General features: G+C 38.8%; 2 protein-coding genes across 12 annotated transcripts in view; one reads left to right on the top strand and one right to left on the bottom strand.

Moving 5' to 3' along the window:
• Positions 1-8,617, bottom strand: part of vstm2a (V-set and transmembrane domain containing 2A) — a 44,441-nt gene extending 35,824 nt beyond the window's left edge. Inside the window, exons 1-2 of the mRNA XM_077509116.1 lie at positions 8,077-8,617; positions 7,252-7,418 (exon numbers count right to left, since the gene is read on the bottom strand). Of these exons, the coding sequence (XP_077365242.1) occupies positions 7,252-7,418; positions 8,077-8,155 (246 nt within the window). The 5' untranslated portion in view covers positions 8,156-8,617. The remainder of the gene's footprint in view (positions 1-7,251; positions 7,419-8,076) is intronic.
• The window catches only part of LOC144009389 (uncharacterized), a 79,662-nt gene extending 57,549 nt beyond the window's left edge, over positions 1-22,113 (top strand). For 5 of the 11 annotated variants that reach the window (XM_077509111.1, XM_077509112.1, XM_077509115.1 and 2 more), the window contains 5 exons: positions 14,394-14,690; positions 15,834-15,891; positions 20,462-20,713; positions 21,646-21,686; positions 21,846-22,113. Coding sequence is in view for 1 of the 11 variants with exons in the window: in XM_077509115.1 (XP_077365241.1) it covers positions 14,394-14,405 (12 nt within the window). In the remaining 10 variants the exon portion in view is untranslated. Of the gene's footprint in view, positions 1-13,731; positions 13,747-14,118; positions 14,691-15,833; positions 15,892-20,461; positions 21,158-21,645; positions 21,687-21,845 lie in introns of those variants that run through there. The other 6 variants (XR_013280906.1, XM_077509108.1, XR_013280905.1 and 3 more) reach the window with 6 other exon arrangements.
• The last annotated feature ends 463 nt before the right edge of the window (positions 22,114-22,576 follow it).

Genomic DNA, 22,576 nt, shown 5'->3' with positions numbered 1-22,576 from the left:
ACCACAAAATGGTGGCAATGCACTCTATTAGACAAGGCCTGACTAAATGAAGCTCCTCCCCTCACTTCAACACAGACTACGTTTTCATGCAGTCCGTAAGCCCGAATATTTGTAATAGTCGTGTTTTGAAAGGTTATGTAAATGTACAAAAACCTGAATAAGACCCCTGGGGTACTTTTCTAACCTGAAAATTCTTTGGTTTGTGTTCTGTGCATACACTATTCGCAAGGACTCTTTGGTCTTTTGAGTCAAGAGCTACTTGTACGTGTGGCGGCCATCTTAGGTTGCCATTCAAGTGCGCTCATTTGTCCGCGGCATTTTCACATCATTTTCAATCGCTACGGCGCAACACGCTGAAAATGCACAAACGGAGGTCAACAAAAAAGGCAAAACATGGCAGCAATGAGTGAAATAATGTCTTTTATTGACTGTATAAAATTAAAAGCTGAAATAATGTCGCGTCGCAATTTAGATCGAGATCACTCGTGTACACGGATTATCCCGAATGTGAAACTGGAATTTTGACCCCAAGTATTGAGTGCATGTAAATGTAGTCACAATTATATGGTGGCAAAATTATGGCAAATCAATATTTTTACATTTTATGGCTGAATACAAGACACTTTCTATACAGCTTGTCTTATATAGTTTCCGAGCTTTCAAACTACACTTCAAATAATCTTGCCATCAACCCTGCAAATGTTATTAAAAACTGAAAAGGTAATAAAAATGAAAACATCAACGCAATTTCCCCCTGGTAATTACAACACACGCAGTGAGCATTTGCACCACAATGCAGTAACCGACTAGCTGCCATTGATTCGAAAAGAACAAAAGCTTCTGTGACCGATGACTGTACCCGAGCCTGACAGTGAGCTTCAAGCAGTCCAATAACGAAATGAGAACAGGAAGCACCTGTCAGTGCGTGTGCGCGTGTGTGTGTGTGCGCACGTCCACCGAAACGCAAGCGGCATCCTGCAGAGAGCTCGTGTTCACTGCAAACCGTTTGGAAAGCGTTACAATCATTACCGACCTGTGTGGGCTGCGAGGCTGATGGCAGTAGTTAGCGGAATGATGCATTGTAGATCACGACCGCAGGTGGCGTTATGTCAGTTCAAGCGCCGGAGGAGGCCGCACTTGGGCGGCAATCAGAGTGCTCGGCAGACAGTAAGGTCCAAAAGAGCGCAGCATTTCATAGATTCAATTATTCCTTTATTGTTACACCCGCCACATTTACTAACTTGCAAACTAAGTGGCTTGCTATGACTAGCTTGCATTTTGGCCAAAGAGCGCCAGCGCATCTTTTAGGTAATAGTCAATTATCGTGCATTTATATTTTGCGCCGCAGGACCCAGCTTAGCCCATATTTAGCTGCAGGGCAGCCTTGCATTATGTCCTCTCTTCTAATTTGACATTTTAATGTATTTTACTTAAATGGAAATGTGGGAAATCCAACTGCAGTTCAGGCAGTGCAGATATTAAACGTAGAATGAATTTGTTAGCGTTATGGTTTTAGCTGCAAAATACACTTTTTAATATATCTATCAGTATCTGCTCGCTCCCTATTATTTCCATCAGGAATATTTTGATACAGTTGCGCTATTTCATAACTGCATTTATGACCTACCAGTATCATTGTTTAAAGTGAAATTAACCTTAAACATGACATCAATGTTGCTCAGGCCTCCGGCAACAACCAGCCAATCACAGCTCAGCTTCAGAAAACAGGTGAGCTGTGATTGGCCATTCCATTCCTCTTTAACATTTTATTAAGAAATACATTGATTGTAATTACGAATACTGTTTGAGAGGATCAGGAATGCTACTTCACATATATGACTCGGCAATTCTTGTTTTTATTCCTTCTAATCCTAAACCAAATAGAATTAGAATTGGAAAGGGATTGTAAAGATTGACTTCGTGCATTGACTTGATGGCAAACAGCAGAGGCCGGATTAGCTGGAGAAAAAAAAAAAAAAAAAGACTGATCAGCTTTCACATCAACTGTATCCACACCATCAGAATGAATCACAGAGTGGTTGGGAAATCAAATTGCTGTATTATTTTCTATACTCTCAACTAGTGCTGTCACTATCGAATATTTCTAGAATCGATTAATCGACTAATCGGATACATTGAAGTGTAGCAGTATTACAAAAGCATTTTTCCGCCTGACTACCAGAAAAACTAACAAGGGTTTGGTGTTTATTTTGTACTTCGGATTTGTATAGTGAATAAAATTAATGAATTAAATTTAATTTAAAAAAAAATCACATACTGCTCGCTTGGCAAAAAATGTAGCTGGTCATTGAAACTAGTACAAACCTTTTGAGTAGGCCTCAATTACTATTCGCAGTAGGGCTCGGTCCTGATACCCTATCATACTGTCCACCAATCCTACTAATAGTCCATTGATTCATATTCTATACTACGTACAGTTCACTCGTACCATTACACCATCAGTGACTCACAACTTGTGTTGCTAGAATTCTAGTATAAGATTTAAAAAGACAACATGATCATCCTATCATGCATACGACAGTATGCATGATAGGGAGTGTACCTCAATTATTTATTGATATGATAAACAAACAGCATCCCGAGCGCCCACTGAATAAATTTGTTTTTCACATTCAAGCCAGTGTTTATTTGATTAAAATAAAATGACTCCTGACGTGCCTCATCCATGCACTTTACTATCATCAAGGGCATTCTCGCACGCACCCTCCATTAAGCAGTCGCTTTGTAGAGACATTTTAATATAGGCAAGTTGCGTAATATTGTCTTTTGTTTATAATGTCCCCTCAGCCATTCGTTCAATAAACATGCCATTTTGTTTAGGGGGAAAGGGGCATATAGAGCACTGTGATTTAGTGGCGGTTTGAATGAGAGCTGCAGCTGCCGCAGCCTAAGTAATGAAGCAGCAATTTGTGTTTCGCAACAGCAAGCGTTTCGCTCATTTTTAAGTTTCTTTTGCGCCCACTTGAAGCAACATCATCATAGTTGTGGCGAATCCTTTCAGCACTTTTTTTTTTTGGCAGCATCTCAATTTAAATGCAAAAAAAAAAAAAAACAGCCGTTATGAAAGATGAGTTCTAACATTGCTATCCACATGAATTGTCCGTGCACTCTATGTGCATAAAACATTTTTATTTTTTTTTTCTTCCCACCCTGGTGAATATGTACTCAAATTGTTGTGAGTAAACAAACATTCTGCCCCGTTTGTTTTTGGGCATCTAACAAGCAAATGAGTCATTTGAGTTGTGGTTCCAGAAGTAAGCTTGTGTACAACCGAGAACAATTTGTTCATATGTAGCGAGGATTTTCCAAGGATTAAAAAAAAAAAAAAAAAAAAAAAAACATTTATCAGCTGCCCCCTTCTTTGCCACAGCCCCCTAGGTTAGAAACTGCTCTTCTGATGTGTTATCGGCCCCACACAGGCCCATATACTGTACAGTGGCTGAGTAGTTAACTGACAGAAATAAAACCGGTGCCAAGTGAGAAGCCTACGGTTTAGTATTTTTATTTATTTTTTAAGCATAATTTATTCTATCATGTGGTTCTCCTGTGTCGACATATACGTATAATAATATTTTATAACATTTCACATATATTTACATTTTACATCATAGCCGTAGGCGACGTTGTAATTCATGTTTAATAAATAAAGGCTGCATACGTAATGCGGCAAGGGTCTCACTGGCATTGTGACATTTACTGAATTATACATAACTAAGTAATATTATATTATGAAACTACTTTTTCGAGTAACCTTTCATCGCAAACGGTGATCAGTTTGCAAAAGTCGCATTTTAAACGTGAAATTAAATCAACATTCAATGCTTATGTAACGATTTAATTTATTTTTGTATTTTAACTAGGAAAAAGCGTAATTGCACATCCACTACGGTAGGTGGCAGTAGCGCTCTCATTGTCAGAGCGTGAGAAACGAGTATTAGCTCCTCTTACAAAAATGTATAGACAACTTTATAGTTACAACAGAGAGTTGGTGGGGCACAAAACATTTTCTTTTTTCTTGGGGGTGGAGCAAAAAATAAGTCAAAAGTGATATACTCGGCCGTGTACTTTTCGGCCATTCGTTTTTCCTTCTAAAACAAGGAAACGGAAAACGATAAACGAACTGATTTGTGTTTTTTGTGTTTTGATGTATACAGACAAATAACGGGAAATGAGTCGTCTCCCGTTTTTGTTTAAAAAAAAAATGAAAATGAAAAACAGGAAACGAGCCCTTTTCTGATGTTCTATATTATGTTTTTATTTAGCACAAATCGGGAAATGAAATGTGGCCGTAAACTGTTTCCCGCAAGCTGCTTTCTCCTTGACCCGGAAGCCGTTCATCTTTTGCAGCTATGTCACGACTGCTGCTGCAGTGGCAGCTTGCTGCCCCCTAGTGTCTATTTCGAGGCCTCTGTCATCTTCTCGCAGAGTAAAACGTTTCCAAAACAAAAGAAATTACTCCATCTGTTCACCGACAATAATAAATATTGTGTAGAAGTGTGTTTTGAAGTCCCGAAGAATGGCCGCCAACAGAGGCCTCGAAATAGACACTAGGGGGCAGCAAGTTGTCGTTGCAACAGCAGCATCGCCGTAGGTGCAAAAGATGAACGACTTCCGGATCAAGGAGAAACCAGCTTCCGGGAAACGGTTTACGGCCGCGTTTCATTTCCCGATTTGTGCTACAGAAACACATAATAGAACATCAGATAATCGTTATCCGTTTTTCATTTTCATTTTTTTTTTTTAACAAAAAAACGGGAGATGACTCGTTTCCCGTTATTTATTCATATACATCAAAATAAAAAATGGAAAGCGGTTCATTTACCGTTTCCTTGCTTCAGAAGGAAAAACGAATGGCCGACAAGTACATGGACTAACACATACTAATGGAGCTGTCCAACTTCTGAGCCTGATGTAAATTCCCTGCAAAATCAAAAATAAAAAACGTGTATCTTTGTGCAGTCCCGATATTAAATTAAACAGCCAGGACCACGACCGGGCTGCAAACGAGAATACCATAATTAGTCTCCTCCCTAAGAACAAAAACAACAAAAAAATGCTGTTGCATACTTTGGTGCAAGGGTTCAACTGCAAACTCATCAGGGCATGCATCCATCCTGCCTTGTATCACTTATTGGCAGGCCGATGTGGAGCAGCAGTTCATTACGTAACGACGATATATTTTGGGGACACTTGAAAAGCGTGCCAAACGTGAAAAATATAACAAGACAGCACGCCAGCAGCGCAACATCGGCCTCCCCGCCATGTTTGAAGTGCACTGCGACAAGAATTTCCACCCTTATGAAAGTGCAGATTAGGAACGCTTGATTTGAACACAACTAAATCGTCTAAAATGTGTGATGTGCAGGTGTACCTAATGTTGTGGCCATTAAGTGCACCTCAAAATTCAGCACCTTACTGAATATGTGCTATTTCGAATGAAGCCAGTTGTGTAAGCTGTATTCAAGTAACTTGAACAAATTCTCAGCAATATTTGTTGACTTGCTCACAAAATATACGTCCTTGGATGCTGAAAGTAAACGCATCAACCCACGCGTCAACATTTTGCACTAATTGCTGCCAGTTTGCTCCCAATGTCTTCCTTTCAAACACATCACTTTGCTTCCATAAATTCCACTCTTCTCTCTCTCTCTCTTTCTCTCTCTCTTCCCCTCCTGGACAAACAGCCAAGTCGTAAATGTCGGGTTACAGTGTAATGTCTGCATCAGTAGGCCTCTTAAGCCGAACACCCAAGAGTCATGTGGGATCAAATCCACTTCAAAGCCCGGCCAATGACGTTATAAGAGCTGCGCGACAATAGAACAATAATTAAAGCCTTGTGGATTTTGAAAACGGCGTCATGACTGCTTCTGAAAGAGCTCCGCTCCATTTTTTGTCACAACCGTTTTGTCACTCCCGACACATGCAGCTACCTGCCAAACAATATGGACGCCGCCGCTCACATCCGTCTTGAATGCGGCAAGCGTGTTTAAAACGTTCAACACCCGCTAAGCGGCGGCTCATTGGCTCAAGATCAAGCTGTCATACGCGGCAGTAGCAGCAAGACGTCAGACGGCGACGTGATTTGAAATGTGCTGTTTTTAATGAGGCAAACGGCAGAATGTGATTTGGGGGCACAGGAGGCACTTGGGTGAATCGAGAGGTTCACTCTTGGAGTTCTCATGTAATTCAGGGATGGGCGAATGGCGGACCATGCACAAAAGAAAAAAAAAAAATCTGAAAATGTTTTTTTACAACCCCCTGCAAAAAATATTAAAAAAACATTTATTGTATGATTATTTTATTTTTATTTATTTTTTAACGGCAAACGTAGGGGAAATGGAGATTAAAAGAAAATCCCAGGGGAAAAACTGGAAAATAGCCAATATGCAGTTTGCCAAACCAAGAGTAGGCAGGGGTTGCAGTTTGAAGTTGTAATATTACCATCCACCACAAGATGGCAGGCAGAAAACAAATGATTTTTTTTTATGTATTTTTATTATTATTTATTTGTATTTATGTAAACCCAAAGAATTCTCAAAAAATGCTGATAAACATACTTTGTAGGTTAAGGGAAATGGGGGGTGGAGAAAAAAAAGAAGAAAAATACCCGATATAAAATAATTATAAAAAAATAAAAAATAAATACACACAAACATACTAAAAAAAAAAATCAAAATGTGCAAATATGCGGGTGCTGAAGCGAGAGTGTGCATGGGTTGTATAAGTTGTAATATCACCATTCACCACTAGATGGCAGTCATGCCAGAGTTTGCCTACACTTATTTTTATACAACAGTAGGCCAAATATATAAATATTTTTACAGATTTGTAATGATATGCAGGACAAACGCATCTAAATATAATTTTGAGTGAGTTGATTTTGTAAAAATGTGCAAAATGAGCTAGTTTGCTGTTCAGGAGTTATGTGCCATCCTTGAATTTTTTTTTTTTTTTTAAAGCTTTGATTAACGAGTTTCCTCTATTTTTTTATTCTTTGTTTTAACAAATCTCAGTGTGCAGAAGGATTATTTTAACTGTTAAGACTTGTGAATACCTAATGTGGGGATATTGATCTGAATTTGCTCAACCAGTGTCACATGAGGTCAATTCAACTTTCTGACCAGCTGACGTTTCATTTTCCTGAGCTTCGTGACCTTCTGATTCAACTTGGGCTTCTTCTACATGATTTAAAACACAACCAGCCCTTTTTTTTTTTTTTTTTTTTTTTACCTCTTCAGTTTCTACGTCCTCCACGGCCTCGGCGGGTTCCGGCGCTTTGACGAACCACCACTGGATCTCCAAATAAACCGAGGTGGTTCCACTCTGGAAGGCGCATGCCATCTCTATGTTTTGTCCCTCTTTAACCGTCATGTTAGAGGGGAGATCCGTGAAGCGACCTGCAGAAGATGGAAGCGAGATGTGGGGGAGGTGGCGGGGGGGAGGGGGGGGGGGGGGTCGGGTGGGAGTTGCAGAGATAATGAGTGAAGGAAAGATGGAGAGCGGGGGAATGAGAGAAAGCATTGTGAGGATCATTTGGTGCAGAAATAAGCAAGCATTAACTACCTAGACGGCTTCTTTTTAAGCACTCTGCTTCTCATTAATCAATAAATCCTCACATCAATGTCATTGAAAGTATTACGCGGAGAGTACGAGAGAAAATGACTTTTAGAGGAATCTTTGAAGCAATTTTGAATAAAGAATTTGTATTGGTTTTTTGTTATGGGTGAGCTCGTATTTAATGATATGCAGGGGGAAAGTGGAATCAATGCAAGATGAAGGGCAGATGCTTTTCAGGACCTTGGACAGAGACATTTAGCAGCGATACAGATTTGGCGAAATGATTTTTTTAAGAGCTCGATGCGCTAAAACATACCAAGCAGTCACCAGTTGCTTTTTTTTTTTTTTTCCTGAGCGCTCGCTCTTTCATCATGATGGCGTTGTCTGGGACGTTTTATAACCTTTCTCACTCAAGATTTAAAACCCAGGAAGCGAGAAAAAAAAAAAAAAAAACTACGCACTTTTTTTTTTTTTTAACAGTTTAGTTTACGGTCTTACCTTCAAAGGAGAATCCAAAATGCACACAAAAGCCAGCCAAGAAAATAAATCCAGCTGTATCGTGAGAGGTCCACATCATTGCACTGTTGAGCTTTCTTCACAAAAAGGACGCAAATGGAGTCAGCAAAAAAAAAAAAAAGCGTTCAAACACTTGCCGGGTCGCTGTTTTGAAACGGAGGCTGCCGCAGGTTGAACATTCCGCAAACTAGCGCCAGTCGTCGCCCAACTTCTCTCTCTTTTTTTTTTTTTTTTTCCTCTCTTCCTTTCCGCGTGTCTGCTGCGGCTGCTGCGGCGGCGGCGACTGATGTCGACTGCTCGTCTCGACTCGAGTGTGCAAAATAAGCGAGCGAGCTGCGGGACTTGCTGTGCAACACCGGAGAGACGTCAGTCAGTCTGCTGGTGAATCACTGTGTGGCATTCGCGCTTCACTCTTTTTTTTTTTTTTTTTTTTACCTCAACTGCTGCTCCAACCTCGGGCTATTCATTTCCAACGTCGTGCATGCGTAAATTGCGACTGTTTATTCTTTATGGGAACGCAAACGTCACCTAGCAAAATAGCATTTTTCAGACTAAATTGTTTCAATTAAATATGAGTTCATGTAACGTGGGCGTGGCCAAGCTTGCAGGGTACTCATGGAAAGTCAGTCATGTAGCATAAAATAAGAGGGAGGGGGGGAAAGGTGGGGGTGGGGGGTGTAGTACCGACAGGGCAAGTGCAGCAAGTCATAAGTCATTAGTATAGAAAGGATCCCGCTGGAATATTATTAGTCTCATGGGCAGACTGAGAACATGCAGTCCTTTTGCATTATGCACACGTTGTGCCACTCCTTGGATTTGTGGAAATGTATTCAGAGTACAATCTGGGCGCAGCCATCTGGATAAATCACCTTTTCTCTTTTATTAACAACCCGGACTAGTAAGATGAAGCAGAATACTCAAAGATGTTTCATGTTTTTTCATGGGAATTCTTTTGGAGATACATCATAGTGGAATTAATGTATAATGTCGCTGAGGTTATACAATTCGGAGTTAGAGCAATATTTTCAAATAACCACGTTTATGGCTATTACAGTGTGTAGGCAAGTTGGAATTTACTTTGATCACATTATGAAACAACTTGCCAGGCAGAACCGAGATCTACTGGAAGATGTGGCGTAATTAAGAGAAGTGTCAGAGAAGGTCCCCTACAAAATTGATCCCAAATGGCAGCGAGAATACATGTTAAAGTCCCTGTAACGTGAAATCAGATTTCTTTTGGTATACGTATGTTTAAAGATAACTGCAGAAGACATTTGACTGAGAAATATGTTAATCAGTGGTGGCGAAATACCCAATTTTTGAACAGTGTTTGAAAGCAAAGACAATGGCTTGAATTTTCACCTTTTTGATGCCTTATTTAACATATTTGCAGATTGAATTATTTGAATTAGGCAAAAACACGTTTCTGACGTGTGCCAAATTTACAAAATGTTTATTTTTACTTTCAAGGGGATTTAAAGTGGCACTTGTTTGAAGGGTTTATGATTACCATAACGCCTATGCTAATTTATCTTAGCCTGTCAATGGCCTTTGTAATTATATGTTAGCATTAAGCTACCATAGTTTATATTAACATATCAATTGATGGAATATTTTGGTGTTTAAATATACAATGTTTAATTCTCTTTTGTGTCATGTTTGATGCAAACACATTGCGCGTCTTATTTGGGAAAGATGTTAAAGTGAGAACTAAGAAAAATACAGAAAATTTATTAGACTATGGCATGTTATATATGATGGCCCTGATGCTCTTAAAGTTAAATAGGGAAAATATTTTAAACATAAAGTGTGATCAATTTTCTGAATCTTAAATATTTGTCGCCTAATAGCATAAATTGCCTAATCAGTTTGTAAACGTACTGTCACAGTCAAAAAAAATACCAATGTTTGCTAATTTATTATTATTATTATTATCATTGTTATTATTATTATTATTACTTAATTTCTGTGTGTATTCCCAGTCATCCATGTCATGATAACCCTCAAAGTCTGAATTGAGACCACGAGGCTGTTAAAAATGATTTGCGTCCCAATTTTGCTTCTGGGCAAATGATATGGCCACTAAGTGAATGGAGGACATCATCTTGATATTTTGTTCTCACTGGCCGGTGATGATATGCCACCTGTAACATATAAATGGGATTATGGGCAGATTTATATTACATAAGCAATATTATGTTGTTCACTCAACATATTAAACAGTCAATAAATTGGTTTAGTGTTGTTCATGCCGGCATAGACTGTGATAACAATCCATCTCCTTTTCCGTTGCTGAAGCTCTCAGTAATACATCCACCAGCTACTTGTATACTATAATAGTCTTTTCAATGGCTCTTCATCCAAATCCCTCCCCAAAAAAACCAACAATATATTCTTTGCTCTACTACTTGCAGTCCCACCTGTACTTATGTCCCCTTGACCAAATAAGCCCTGCCCTAAAGAAACCTCCACTAGCTCTCAGCAGTCGAGAGTATCCACCACAAACTCCTCTTCATCATCTACAAAGCCTCCTGCAACCTGACTTCACCCCATGAACTGGTTTTCACACTCCCACTCCCTCAGATCAGCAGATAACATTCACACGTAGTGACATGATGTTTTTAGTCTCATGCGGGAAGTTGACCCAACCCAGAAAAACACGCAGAAGAAACAGAAACAGCACAGATGAAACGTGATTTTTTTTTCTTTTTTCCCACAGTGCTAATGGCTCACCTTGCGTCAAAATTAGCATTTAAGGATGGCACAAAAGAGATGAGCAGCAAACCAACACTAAGTGCAAGACCTCATTTTGTGCTTTTTTTTCACACAAAAATTAAAGCACTAAAAATGTCAATATTGTTGAAGTTTTATGTTTGTCTTGCATATCATTCCAAATACGGGGGAAAAATTATTAGGCCTAACTCATACTATTGTATAAGACCTTCAGTATAAGGTGGAGTAAGCTCAACAAAGTCATGTCTGCCATCTAGTGGTAATTGGTGATATTACAACTTAAAACTACAGTTGATGCGTATTCACAGCTCGGCACACGCAGGTTTTATTATTTGTGGATTTCTCTAAAACTTTTTTCAATGTATTTTGAAAAAATATGTATTTTTTTCCAGGATTTTTTTTTAACCAATCCCCACCCATTTTAGTGGAAGATATATATTTAGTGTTTGTCAATTTTTTTTTAAACAAAATAAATAAATAAATAAAATAAACACGGGGCGGCACGGTGGATGACTGGTTAGCACGTCCGCCTCCCAGTTCTGAGGACTCGGGTTCGAGTCCGGGTTCCGGCCTTCCTGGGTGGAGTTTGCATGTTCTCTCCGTGCCTGTGTGGGTCTTCTCCGGGTACTCCAGGGTCCCCCACATTCCAAAGTCATGCATGGCAGCTTAATTGGGCGCTCCGAATTGTCCCGTCGGTGTGCTTGTACGTGTGGATGGTTGTCCGTCTCTGTGTGCCCTGCGATTGGCTGGCAACCAGTCCAGGGTGTACTGCCCAAAGCTAGCTGAGATAGGCGCCAGCACCCCCCGCGACCCTTGTGAGGAATAAGCGGTCAAGAAAATGGATGGCTGGATGGATAAAAAATAAATACAAATGTTTTGATTAATAAATTCGCCACCAGTTGCCCGCCACTGTTCTACGCAGATAAATATGTACTGCACTCTAACTACAAATTATTATAGTTAATCTGTTTGTTTTGACTGAAGCAACAACACCAACATTTCTATTTCAGGCCATCAACATACACACTTTGCGATGACACGGCTGTCCCTTCCTCAACAGAGCACAGAGATTCTGGCTGCTGCATAACATGTATATACAGTATATATATTTTTATTTTAATGGTTGTGACAAGCCATCACCTGCTTAGTGTAGGGGGACACCCATAAAGACGTGCCTCCATAGGCTGAGTCAGACAGCTTATCATAAATTTGACTGCCCAGAAAGCGACGCAGTCCGCTGGGGAAAGTCATGATGCTGGTGAAGGACTGTGTGCTTGCTGCACATGCCACAAATAATCGACTAAACCCATGCAAACACACCCGTGCATACTCTTTTGCTCACAGTCCAAAACCCGTTCTATCAGTGAGGCAATTGTGCTGACCACTTGCGTATCAAATATGATACATGATCAATTTCATTATATACAGGAAAAAAGAAATTGAAGAAGTTGTTCATGCTCTCATTATTCATACATTAGTGTGGGCAGGATGAATTAGCCTTATTTCGACTGTCGCGGGAAGCGCTTCACTTTGAGCGTGGTGCATGGGGTGCTCTTTTGAAGTACAGTATGTGAAGGAACCCCCCGCAGAGCTTAAACTGGTGGAGGTGCGCTTGTGCAACGAATCTCAAGGAGTGCAAATCTGCTGCACTTTGTAGTTTCGGCTGGTGAACTTACCACCCAGTAGGTTACACTTGTATTGTAACGATGTAGGGCAGATAAACAGAAATACACGTTTGCTACATTTTCACTGTGGTTTTACTGTGCATGGTGAGACGTCGTTATGTGAATGGAGCAGGAGAAAGCGAAAAATGACAGTTACAAAGCAAACATCGAATGCTAAAAATGTGTTCTCGCTAACCTCCAATGTCAAACAAAATCAACACATACATTCTTTTAATTTCAACACTAATTTTGAAATTTCGATTCTTTTAAAGGCAACTAATTAATTAAGGGTCAAACTCTTTGTATGTAAGAAAACTTCCTAGCACGATAGGAGGTTGAAAATGTGGATGCTGGACTGGTGAGATGAACCATCACAGGCGTTAGCTTAGTGCTAGCTAGCTGCTACGACCAACATGACACAGATCAATATAAAACCTTTTACCATTGAATAGCAAGAACGAAATAATTTTAACCAGAATCCAAGCAAGGGTATAACATTTAGAAAACACTTCAAAGCATGTTATTCAAGTGTTCAATATATGTATCTTTTAAGCCTAAATTTGTGTGAAATTTGGTGTTTTATGTTCTAAAGATCTTCGGGAGAGAAAGTTATTGTTGACATAAAATCCTGAATAACTTTTTGTTCCTAAATTAGCAAACCGTGTCGTAATAGGTCCAATATAACATTTAGTATGTGTATGTCAGGGATATTTAGTCTACTATATAAATCCAGCCAAATTGATGCTCACATCAAAACATACTGGAGGCAACATTAATATTCTCTGTTCTACTACAATGCTTTGATCATTCAGCGGACAGACGAGTAAGAGTGATGCTGAGTCATTTGTGTGATGCGGCAGATCTCAGTTCAACTCAGTGCACAACCACGACCATCTGGTCTGCCAGTACAATGGCCATTAGGCAGTGAAACCGCACTTTAGCTGGTTCCCTGCCAGCATCCATTTTGTCAGCCTGAGCACACTCCATGATGCTCTCCGAGTGCAACAGAGTGCAACCAAAAATAATTAAACACTTTTTCCAGGGTGATGATGCAAACAGTAATTAATTGCCTTAGCATTCACCAATGTTCATTAATGTGACTGCCACAATAATATTGCTTTCCACCCAACTCTCATCTTTCCTTATCGCTCCGCCCAAGGTTTCACGATGGTGGTGATGGTTCATGTGGAGAACAACTGAAACTTCAATGGAATGTCGGGACACACGGTTTCCAGCTAGGAAGTGAACACTGAGGGTTTTTTTTTTTTTTTTTTTTTTTTATCTTTTGCATGCACTAAAAAAATTGACAAGGGTAATACAGCTCCTAGCATCCAGACTGCCATAAAAGAAACAAAGGAAAGGGGTAAATAGGTGCAGAAGCAGTACTAGAAGTCGGAGTATAGGAGAATGAGAACAATACATGCTATTTTATAGTTAGCATATTGCTCTCTTCCACTCGAAAATAACAGAGTCCGCGTATTGACCACACACATACAAATTATTTAAAAACGAAAAAAAAAAATATAAAAAAAAAAAAAAAAAAGTAAATCTTTTAGCTGCCAAAAACGTGTCTTTAAGCAGACCATTCTGAATTTTGCCGCTATCCTTTTTTTGCTCTGTCCTCACAATGATACGAAGCTGCTTCTGGCGTTTATCTTGAACTGGTTCGCATTGGAAAATTAGAAATATGCTGCCAGAGAAGCTCAGCTTGCATTGAGTCTGACCGGCGACTGCAGCGTTAGGCTAGTAGGACTTCATCTCCCATGATTCTTAGACACGGAAGCAGGAAGTAGTTCTAAAACACACCGAGTAGCAATTACTTGAGAATGAGAACTCAAACGTGAATATGACTGTAAAGGAAGAATTTGACTGTTAAATTCCCTTTTGCTTCCCTTTTGCTAGGGTGGCACGTGACCCTGCTGAAATGTGATTGGACCCAGCAGACGCCAAATGATTGACATGTCACGGTACCGGCGCGGTGACGTCGCACGCTTGGCCGATGCAGCCTGCCAGCATTTTTTCAATCAGACGCCTATCAATCAAACTAATTGTTATGCCCCTCCTGAACAGTGGATGGCGCTACTTACGACAAAGCATTACAATCCACCTCACTAGGAGTCTAGAGAAGGAGAATCACCTGTCTCCTGAGTACCGGCACATCAAGCATTTGGCTATATCATGTTGGTTTGCCTGTGAGACGTGAGTGACTGTTTAAAATAACTTTTATTGTGTGTATTTTATTGTATTTTATTGGGTGTTCAGATTATGGGTGTCAAAATTATCGCGTTATCATCTCGTTAACTTAAAGTGCCTTTAACGGCACTATTTTTTTTAACGCTCGATTAACGACCGCTCCTTATTTGGAAAGCCTCTACTCGGGGAATTCCAGTCACCACGCAGTAGAAACGTCCACGTCAAAACTACCCAATAGAAATGCACTGGAGCTAAAATACAGTGTTTAAGGGGCAGAATGTAGCGTGGATGAGCCATTTGGACTGTCTCACCACTACCACCCGTGCCTTGCTTTGAACGAATGTACTCGGTTAGCCGTTAGCACCGAGCACCAAGAGGCGTCCATGGCCCTCTCAAACCCCTGTGAGAGTAAATAGCCGAATGGACGCCATCTTGTCAGTTGGAGTGAGCCCAAGCCGATTTATCTTTAGATGCGAGGCCTGTTTTATGAACAACTCCACAAAATATCTCATCAGGGTGAAAGCGAAAGCGTCTACTTGTTCGCTGTAATAGTGGAGCGGCCTCAGCTGCGTTATGGCGCATCCGAGAACTTAACAAAATTAAAAGCGTTCGTCGTCATGAAAAGGAGTCACTATAACACAATTTAGCAATAATAAATTAAATGATATTGCATATATGTGTGGGGGATTGGCGTCAAGTTGTATTTTACAATTTTAAAATGTGCAGAAACTCGCAAGTTACTTATTGTTTAAAATTGCAGAGCTATTAATATGAAAAGAACACATCGGTCGTTTCTGGTTCCTCTGCAGTAAAAATTCATCATTTTACAATGCACATCCTATTTAACTTAACAAAATAAAAGCCTTCAGCAAATGCATATATTTGTGGGGACTGTGTTGTATTTTACAGTTTTAAAAATGTGCATAATTTCACAAGTTACTTCATGTTAAAAATTAGGCAGCTCCTAATATAAAAACAAAAATGCACTGAGTTGTCGCTATTGTTACAAATGCAATTATTATACCATATTGTAGTGAGGGGGGTGACGGTGACGTTCAATGAGGAGTGCACAAATGAGCCGGAGCCTGATGTTTTTAATGGAGTTTTTTTTTTCCCTTTTTCTTTTTTATGTTTGATGGACTTGCCCAGTTTGTGTTGGATACAGAGGACGAGGACTTTGAGGGATTTGTGATTGATCAAAAGCAACGTGAGTACATTTTTATTGCTCTCTGCCTTTTTAAAAACTAGCACTAGCATGTGTATGTTTGTTGTATGTTTTAGCATACTGCTAATGGCATGCTACCATGTGTAGCGTCGCTGGGAGCTTGGAGGCGCTCCCAGCATGCTTTGTGGCACTGGCGAGTGAAAGGGTGTTTAAAATGCTGGAAGTTCTGTGATAATTATTCTGCTAGTTAGTGGTCTAGTTGTTGTATTGGTTTTGGTAGTGCTTTCTAGTTTGTTGCTACATGGTGATTTCATTTTGCCGCGACACCGTGATTGTACATGACATGGGGAAGAATGACTTGCCTGCATTCTGCAAGTTGAAAGTGGGTAAGCAATAGCGCTGCACGATATTGGAAAAACATGCGATATGCGATTATACTTGCTGAACATAGAGATATAGATATTATAGCGATATTTAACATGTCCCTAAAGAAATTACATTTTTATTACCTAATGAAAGAAAAACATTTTTCATGTGGCAAAATAAGCAACCTAAATGTAATCTTAGTTAATTAATTGTAATTATGTCTTGATCATTTTCAACTATTGAATGGCGATGCACATTTTAGTTAGCATCTGACTGATCAAATTCATATAAAAAGCATAAAATCCATATAAAACCTATTGCATGCCTTTGCGATATGCATATTGCAAGGGCCAATATCGCGATATCGCTATTTTTCCGATATATTGTGCAGCCCTAGTAAGCAAGCGCTTCTGCTTACAATAATGAAAGTGGTCACTGGTCCTCACTTGCATAGTACCTGCCGTCTTTCTTTGTAAATATCTCATTTTCAATGTGGGCACATACGGCTTTTAGTCTGGTGCGGCTTTTGTATGGACAAAATGCTTTTTCCTTTACAAATGTAGTGGGTGCGGCTTATAATCAGGTGCGCCTTTATAGTCCAGCAATTACAGTCATTACGATTAAAAAATGTAATGGACGGACACCTCTAGTTCAGATAGATTGTTTTGGACTGTCATCAATAATCAACGTAGTTTTGCACAAGCTAAAAATAAATACATTGTTGTTGTTATGCAACCCTCCAATGGTTGAAAGTTCAAACAGACGTTTGCATTTACAGGACTGCCTCAGAAAATTAGAATATTGTGATAAAGTCCTTTATTTTCTGTAATGTAATTAAAAAACAAAAATGTCTCATACATTCTGAATTCGCTTGGAAACACTTGCAGGTGTTTCGAGTTAATTAGACGATTCAAGTGATTAGTTGAATAGCCTACAAGTATACTTTTTCATGATATTCTAATATTTTGAAGAAGGATATTTGAGTTTTGTTTAAGCTGTAAGCTATAATCAGCAATATTAAAATAATAAAAGGCTTGCAATATTTCAGTTGATTTGTATTGAATCCAGAATGTATGACATTTTTATTTTTTTAATTGCATTACAGAAAATGAAGGACTTTATCACAATATTCAAATTTTCTGAGACAGTCCTGTATTGTTGGTCTCTTATGATTATGCTGTAACGTTTTTAGTCTACAGGACTGCCTCAGAAAATTTGAATATTGGGATAAAGTCTTTTATTTTCTGTAATGCAATAAAAAATAAAAAAAATGTCATACATTCTGGATTCACTTGGAAACACTTGCAGGTGTTAAGAGTTAGACGATTCAAGTGATTAGTTGAAGAGCCTACTAGTATACTTTTTCAAGATATTCTAAATATTTTGAGATAAGATGTTATGTTTTGTTTAAGCTGTATAATCAGCAATATTAAAATAATAAACGGCTTGCAATATTTCAGTTGATTTGTAATGAATCCAGAATGTATGACATTTTTGTTTATTTTATTGCATTACAGAAAATAAAAGACTTTATCCCAATATTCAAATTTTCTGAGACAGTCCTGTAGAAGTGGAGGATTTATTAACATTATTATGAATTAATCACATGAATAAATTATGTGGTTGTAAATGAAGTAGTAGTTGGAGTAATAAATTTATTTTTCATAGGGTGTGTGGAAAATGAAACAACAAGGAGAGTTTGGGACTTCGACAGGACCTTTAGTCAGACTGTAACACAAATTTGCTCTATGTTCATATTATAATAGGGGTGCACCGATCGATCGGCCGGCTGATTTATCCACCCCGCTTTCCTTAATTTATGGAAAATCGGTGATCAGCTGATCCCTTAAAAATAAAACGATCTTTTCTCTTCAGAGGTCTAAAAAAGTCCACTGTCCTCTTCTGCTGAGATGACTAATAAGATTTTCATTTTTATTTGAGAGAACTACTTTATGTGCCGTTAAAACAACCCATTTGTATTATTTCGCCGATATTGTTCATTGTTTTCCAGTAAAAGATGATTGGAACACTGAATGTATATGCTGCTTGTAATGAATAAAAACGGTATCGGCATAAATCGGGATCGGCAGATTCAACTTTTTAAAAGATCAGGATCGGTGATCGGCTTGAAAATTGTAATCGGTGCACCCCTATATTATAATGTTATGTTAATAAGAGTACTGGATGCTTTTTTTGAGTAATTGCATGAATACAGTATCTGCGTGTGTGCGTGTAAGTTCAACAGTGCTGAATTATTTTTTGTACATTTTATACATTCAAAAATCTCCCCTGTGCTTAATATGTACTTAAATATATTTGAACATTTAGAGACTCCGATTGGAATTAATTTTCATGAAAACAAATTTGGCATCATCTTTGGATGAAGTATTCCCCCCCTTCTTTATAAAAGTTTGGCTCCGCCACTGGTAACATGGGACATCACTTAAAGTTATTCCTGTCACTGGTAAATGATTCAGCAATATCAGTGAAATAAGACATCTGGGCCTTATTCAATATGTCTTTAATGCATGTATGAATGTATTTAACTCATGATGAAGTCACTTAAAAAAAATAAAATAAATCCGATTCACATTGGTAACCTTTGACAAATGATATATTTGTGCGCCTCAGTATAATGTGTGATGTGATGCTGTCCCTGCAAGTCCTTCATCTTATCAACAATGATTGAAGCAAACACAATCAGCGGTGAGAGGAACCTGTAAGCCTCTCTTAGGCTAAAATGCAAAGGCAGTCACACATCAATGAAGACATCTAATCAAATATTGAAGCTATCAGCTCCACAGCAAATCCATTTAAATGTGTCGAGCCTCAGGTATAATTACAACCCGCGATGATAAACAGCCTCTTCAGCAAAAGTTAGAGGGACACATTATGGCGATGTGCTACCTCCAGCCAGGTGATGAGCTAAATGAAAGCAGCATGACAATCTCAACACAGTTTCTTGCTTAATGATAATTACCTGCCTCGCCACGGTGGATTTCGTTAAGATCTTTATGTTCATGTCACCTTCCTGAGTCGTGAGTGTGTCAAATTATATCACACAGAGGCAAAAAGAGAAAACATGTCGTGGCATAATTGCCACCGCAGAAGTTTGAACCCATACAAAATGGTGGCCTTCAAAACTCAATAGTGCTCGATGGTCAGCTAATATGCACAAAAGTCGGGCCCTGAAGCTTGTAGATGGAACTTCGGCACTATTCACAACTCTAATCTGTCACAGTAATTATCTCATAATGGAGCCATAAATGAAGCATATGTCAAGGAAGGACCTTTTGAATGGCTCTGAACTTTTGAATGCAGACCCACGCAATAATCCTGTGACCTTGGCACGTGTAAAAAGAAGTAGAATAGTTTCTAGTTAGAGCTTGTTTTCATACTTAACAAATTTACAAACGGAAAATGTTTTAAGATAGATTTTTATTAGGGGTGTCAGGCAATTAAAATTTGTAATCATAATCGCATGACTTCAATAGTCATTCAATTTTATATCTGTTCTAAATATACAATAAAATATTTTTTACTAGCTTTTCCCCCTGAAAGTGTTAAACTAATAGAAATATGGCTGCATCTTTTAGTGATTGATACAATTTCATAATAATTCATAAAATTCAGTTACAATGGGAAAAGATATACTGTACTGTAAAAAAACAAAAATATTGATTTGTGTTGAGGTAATTTTTTTTGCCACTAGATGGCATAATTGCATTTGTAACAGCTCTGTGCATTTTCTTTTCATATTTAGAGCTATTTAATCTTTAACACGGAGTAACTTGTGAAATTCTACACATTTTTAAAACTACAAAATACAAGTTGACCCCAGTCTCCACAAATATATGTATTATTATTATTACATTTATTACTGTCAAATTTTTTCGTGGGCATGTTGGCTCTGTTGTGACTGTGATTCCCTCAATACCGGATTTCCAAGTAAGGGGCAGACATTAATCACAATTTAAAAAAAAAATAAATAAAATAAATAGTGGTGTTAAAAACTCAAAATTAACAAGAATTTTGACACTCCTAATTTTTATGTATCTATGGGTCTAATCACAGTTCAGTCATATAAATACATTGTTCACAATTTGTTTTGCTATCATGTAAAAATACACAAAACAAAAACACTGCGTGTTAATCAATATAATCAACACTAACGATTAAATGACATATTGTCTTGCCGTTTTTATTGGAATATTAACCAACGTGGCCCATGTTTTCTGTGTCCCAGCTGCAGCTTCATCAACAACCTGGCTGCCGGCCCGCTCACCAGTCGGATCCCCCCGCAGCTGGGGGTGGCCCCTGCAGCGGAGGGGAGTGTGGAGGGCACAGTTGGCAGCCGAGAACAGGACACATCCATCAGAGACCAGACGCGGGACCCGAGCTTCTTCAACTGTGCACTGGTGATCGTGGCACCCGGAGTAAAATACAATTAGGGGAAAACAGCTTTCAGTCATTAAGCAGCACGGCGCTGGAACAAAAGGTAAAGCGGTCCAAGGAATGTCCAAATCCATTCAGATCAAGTCCACATCGGAAATGCTCTTGGTTCTTAAGTGCCTGAGTGGAATCCGCTTGAATTGGGCAGTTTTGAAAAATAGATTTAGAACAAAAATATTTATATGAAATTATATCATGCTAATTAGGGGTGTGAATTGCCTAGTACATGACGATTCGATCCGTATCACGATTCATAGGTCACGATTCGATACCGATTAATCCCGATATGAATTTGCAAGTGGATTGTTGTAATTTTTTTACTCAAATTTAGAAAATATCATTCAGTAAACTTATACATGTACACTAAGATTTGTATGAACATTTATTTATTGATCTGAAACTTCAGTCTTATAACTGTAAGCTACTGTATTTAACAGGTTATAACATTTTTCATGTTTGAACAGCGTTGAAATAAAATATTAAGGCTTAATGTTCCATTAATATAACATTCTTCCATGCTTAAGGTGTGAAAGTTAGATGTTTTGTTTAATATTTTTCCATCAAAAATGGATGTTAAAAAATCTATTCGGCTGCCTATTGAATCGATTCGAGATTTGCCAGCTGTAGTATCACGATATATTGCCGAATCGATTTTTTTTAACACCCCAAATGCTAATGCTGATGGAATATAAACCCAGTAGGGATCTGATGTTTGCAGATGTGTCACTTAGTGGAATCCTGAGTTCAAAGTAAACATGGTGTAGCAGCATTTAGCTGTTGTGCTGCACACAAATGGAATAAGCTACCAACAGAAGCCAAGTCAGTCAGCCCAATTTTAGAAACCTATTTTTATTTCTTTGCTGTACCTGTCTTTAAAGTCTTTTTATGTGTTCAATGTTTTCAATGTAGATTTTTTTTCTCTACTTTTGAAGAGGTTTTTAAATCCTTTGAAATGTTCTGTCTTTGCTCTTTCAAAAGGTGGAGTCGTTTGAAAGATTCATTCAAAATGCTTTACCGCGGTATGTAGGGTTATCTAGGAAATGTGAAGCATTTGTATGCGTACAGGCATGCGTATTTGCGGAAATATACAGCTCACAAAAAGTTAGGAATATTCTGCTTGTAGACCAACACATTTCCAGGAAAGTCCACTTCTGTGCCTTTTCGGTGATTCTTTCCAGTCTCTCTGCTGCAAGCTGCTGATGACACTCGAATCCCCGTGGCCGCTTCCTTCTGAGAACATCCTGTTTGAAGCCCCGCGATGGCGAAGTACTGTTGAGCAACTGTTGAGGTGTCTTCTGGGTCTCATGATGTAAAAACAAAACAAAACAAAACAAAAAGAAGGCCACCAAGATGACGACGGTACGTGTACTTTTCGGCCATTCGGTTTTCCTTCTGGAAACAAACCGATTTCCGTTTTTTGTTTTGATGTATATGAACATATAACGGGAAACGAGTCGTCTCCCGTTTTTGTTGAAATACAAATGAAAATGAAAAACGGAAAACGAGCCCTTATCGGATGTTCTATTATGTGTTTATTTAGTACAAATCGGGAAATGAAATGTGGCAAGCTGAAGCCGTTCATCTTTTGCGGCACGTCGCTGCTGCTGCTGCAGTTACAGCTTGCTGCCCCCTAGTGTTTATTTCGAGGCCTCTGTCTTTCGGAGAGAAATGTCGGAAGGTGGCTCTCGGATCATTGTCTGTCAGAGGCCTCGAAATAGACACTAGGGGCCAGCAAGCTGTAACTGCAGCAGCAGCAGCGACGTGCCGCAAAAGATGAACGGCTTCAGCTTGCCACATTTCATTTCCCGATTTGTGCTAAATAAACACATAATCGAACATCGGATAAGGGCTCATTTCCCGTTTTTCATTTTCATTTTTATTTCAACAAAAACGGGAGACGACTCGTTTG

Source organism: Festucalex cinctus, chromosome 20 (genome assembly GCF_051991245.1).
Source record: "Festucalex cinctus isolate MCC-2025b chromosome 20, RoL_Fcin_1.0, whole genome shotgun sequence".
Classification (NCBI taxonomy): Eukaryota; Metazoa; Chordata; class Actinopteri; order Syngnathiformes; family Syngnathidae; genus Festucalex; species Festucalex cinctus.
The sequence above is the reverse complement of the archived record's forward strand: the minus strand, read 5'-3'. Positions and strand labels throughout refer to the sequence as shown.